This window comes from Microtus ochrogaster, assembly GCF_000317375.1.
Source record: "Microtus ochrogaster isolate Prairie Vole_2 chromosome 14 unlocalized genomic scaffold, MicOch1.0 chr14_random_2, whole genome shotgun sequence".
Lineage (NCBI taxonomy): Eukaryota > Metazoa > Chordata > Mammalia > Rodentia > Cricetidae > Microtus > Microtus ochrogaster.
The window spans coordinates 11,703,770-11,707,338 of NW_004949097.1; the positions used below are offsets into that span (position 1 = coordinate 11,703,770).

The 3,569-nt window shown below is 44.0% G+C and overlaps 1 protein-coding gene across 1 annotated transcript in view; it reads right to left on the reverse strand.

Annotated features, from left to right (window-relative positions):
• Window positions 1-3,569, reverse strand: part of Casc1 (cancer susceptibility 1) — a 47,410-nt gene that overhangs the window by 27,318 nt on the left and 16,523 nt on the right. The window contains exon 6 of the mRNA XM_026787952.1: window positions 124-261. Coding sequence (XP_026643753.1) covers window positions 124-261 — 138 coding nt within the window. The remainder of the gene's footprint in view (window positions 1-123; window positions 262-3,569) is intronic.

The following is a 3,569-nucleotide window of genomic DNA, read 5'->3' on the forward strand; positions in this document are numbered from 1 at the left end:
GCTGGGCAGCCCGCGGTACTTACAGACAGCACTCAGGCGTACTGTCTAGAGCTGGGCAGCCCGCGGTACTTACAGACAGCACTCGGGTGTACTGTTTAGAGCTGGGCAGCCCGTGGTACTTACAGACAGCACCAGTTTGCTTTTCTCAACCACTTGCTCGAAGGTCTCATTCGCCTCCTCTTCCCACAAGCTAATGAAAGTGTTCATCTCCTGAGCAACCGAAGGGTCAGGGCTCCCATCACACTTGAGGTAGTGCTTCCACTGGGGATAAAAGCGTGTGAGGGTCACACTCATGAAGATACAACCAAAGAGGAAATCAACTTTTAAAAGCTGTGGTTTTAGCTGGGTGGTGGTAGCATACACCTTTAATCCCAGCACTAAGAAGCAGGCAGATCTCTATGAGTTTGAGGCCAGCCAGTTCCAGGGTAGAAAGAGCCACACAGAAAGACACTGTCTCAAAAAAACAAGACAAACAAAAATATGGTTTTTACTGGGGGAAGGGAACATGTCTACACCACTGTGGGCATGCGGAGGGCAGAGAAGAACATGCAGGGCACCAGTTAGCTCCTTCCTCCATGTGGGCCCTAGGGAATGAACCCGGGTCGTCAGGCTTAGTGGCGTGCGTGTTTATCCCCTGAACATCCCACCAGCCCCTAGCTGCCTTTTTGGAAGTCTGAAGCCACAATCTAATAACCACAGTTTATACAAAATCTATGGATGATGTTAGCCAGTAATTTGATATAAAATATACAACCAGAGAAACCACCTAAAATCGCCAGATCCTCCCTTGGCTCCACACAAACGCACTTCCTGTTTTGAGATGGAGTCTCACTCTGCAGCCCTGAATGGCATGGACTCCCCATGTAGAGCAGACTGGCCTCGACCTCACGCAGTTCCCCCTGAAGCTGCGATTAAAGAGTGTAACACACCAGTCCATCAGAATTCTCTGCATTTCTCTGATGACTAAGGATGTTGAGCATTTCCTTAAGTATCTTTCAGACATTTTAGATTCATCTGTTGAGAGTTCTCTGTACTCCATTTTTTTTATTGGATTATGTCTTCTTTTGCTGAACAACTTCTTGAGTTCCTTGTATATTTTGGAGATCAGACCTCTGTCTGATGTGGGGTTAGTGAAGAATTTTCCCATTCTGTAGGCTGTCGTTCTGTCTTGTTGACCATGCCCTTTGCTTTACAGAAGCTTTTCAGTTTCAGGAGATCCCATTTATTGTTTCTCTCAGTGTCTGTGCTGCTGGGGTTATATCTAGGAAGTGGTCTCCTGTGCCAATGCATTCAAGTGTACTTCCCACTTTCTCTTCTATGAGGTTCGTTGTGGCTTTATGTTGAGGTCTTTGACTCATTTGGACTTGAGTTTTGTGCATGGTGGTAGATATGGGTCTATTTTCATTCTTCTACATGTTAATATCCAGTTATGCCAGAACCATTTGTTAAATATGCTTTACCTTCTCCATTTTATATTTTTTGCATCTTGTCAAAAATCAGGTGTTCAAAAGTGTGTGGATTATTATCCTGGTCTTCTATTGGGTTCCATTGGTCCTCCTGTTCATTCTTATGCCAATACCAGGCTAATTTCAGTACTGTAGCTCTGTAGTAGAGTTTGAAGTCAGGGATTGTGATGCCTCCAGAAGTTCTTTTATTGTACAGGATTGTTTTTGCTATCCTGGGTTTTTTGCTTTTCCATATGAAGTTGAGTAATGTTCTTTTGAGGTCTGTGAAGAATTTTGCTGGGATTTTGATGGGCATTGCATTGAATCTGTACATTGCTTTTGGTAAGATTGCCACTTTTACTATGTTAATTCTACCTACCCAAGAGCATGGGAGATCTTTCCATTTTCTAGTGTCTTCTTCAATTTCTTTCTTCAAAGATTTAAAGTTCTTGTCATACAAATCTTCCATTTGTCTTGTTCCTGATTTCAGTGGGATTGCTGGGAGTTTCTCTCCATTTAGTTTGAAGTTGGCTTGCTGTATATTGCCTTAATTATGTTTAGGTATATTCCTTGTATCCCTGCTTTCTCCATGACCTTTATCATGAAGGGATGTTGTATTTTGTCAAAAGCTTTTTCAGAATCTAATGAGATGATCATGTGGTTTTTGTTTCTCAGTTTGTTTATATGGTGGATTATGTTGACAGATTTTTGTATGTTGAACCATCCCCGCATCTCTGGAATGATGCCGACTTTATCATGGTGGATGATGGTTCTGATGTGTTGTTGGATTTGATTTGCCAGTATTTTATATAGTATGTTCATGAGTGAAATTGGTCTGTAATTCTCTTTCTTAGAAATGTCTTTATGTGGTTTGGGTATCAGGGTAATTGTAGCTTCATAAATTGAGTTTGGCAATGTTCCTTCTGTTTCTATTGTGTGAAATAATTTGAGGAGTATTGGTATTATTTCTTCTTTAAAAATCTTGCAGCATTCTGAGCTGAAACCATCTGGTCTTGGGCTTTTTTTTGGTTGGGAGACTCTTGATGATTGTTTCTATTTCTTCAGCAGTTATAGGTCTATTTAATTTGCTTATCTGGTCATGATTTAATTTTGGTAAGTGATATTTATCCAGAAAGTTGTCCATTTCCTTTAAGTTTTCCAATTTTGTGGAGTACAGGTTTTCAAAATATGACAGGATGATCCTCTGTATTTGCTCCATGTCTGTTGTTATGTCCCCCTTTTCATTTCTGATTTTGTTAATTTAGATATTCTCTGCCTTTTGGTGCAATCTTGATTTCTCATAAGATGCATGAAAAAGTGACTTGCTAGCTTTCTTCCATCACTGTGCGCATCAGATGCCTCAGGATCTCTGGAAACACATCTTCTCACCATAGCAAGGTCCCTCTCGTGTCCAGCAGTCCAGCAGACACAGTGGCATCTGTCTTGTTCCACACAGAGCCAAGGTGCTCACCAGCGGTTTACTGGTATCGGCCAACCATGAGCCTGGCTCCAGTGCTAACCGTGAGGCGCCCCATCGGCCTGTCAGTTACCTGATGGAGCGAGCGGGGGACGAGCCTTTCCTTCACAGTGCCTGGCAGCGCCTCTGCTCTGTCGTTTCTCCACCTACGCCACCGTGTGCCCCATTTTCTCCTTCATGGCCCTCGGGACATTGCTCTGTGACCCTGAATCTACGAGAGCCTTCTACACTACCTACCTTTTATCAGCCCAGTCGCTGGTCACTGCTTCTCAGATACTGTATCCAGGAGAAAAGACTCACTTGGCCAGTGCAAACAGAGGCCAACACTCCTCTTCAGAACAGCTTCCCCTACTTTCCGTCAGTAAAGAGAATGCATGCTTCCTACTGCTCAGGCCCCTCTTACCCTGTCAGACTGGCCTTCTCAGATACACAAGGTCAGTGTGAGGAGCAAGGTGTTTGTAAATCTCCAGCACCCACCTTACTGCACAGTGTACCCTGGACAGTCTCCAGCACCCACTGCACAGAGCTCCCTGGACAGTCCACAGCACCCACTGCACTGCATAGCTCACCCTGAACAGTCTCCAGCACCCATTGCACTGCATAGCTCACCCTGGACAGTCCACAGCACCCATTGCACTGCATAGCTC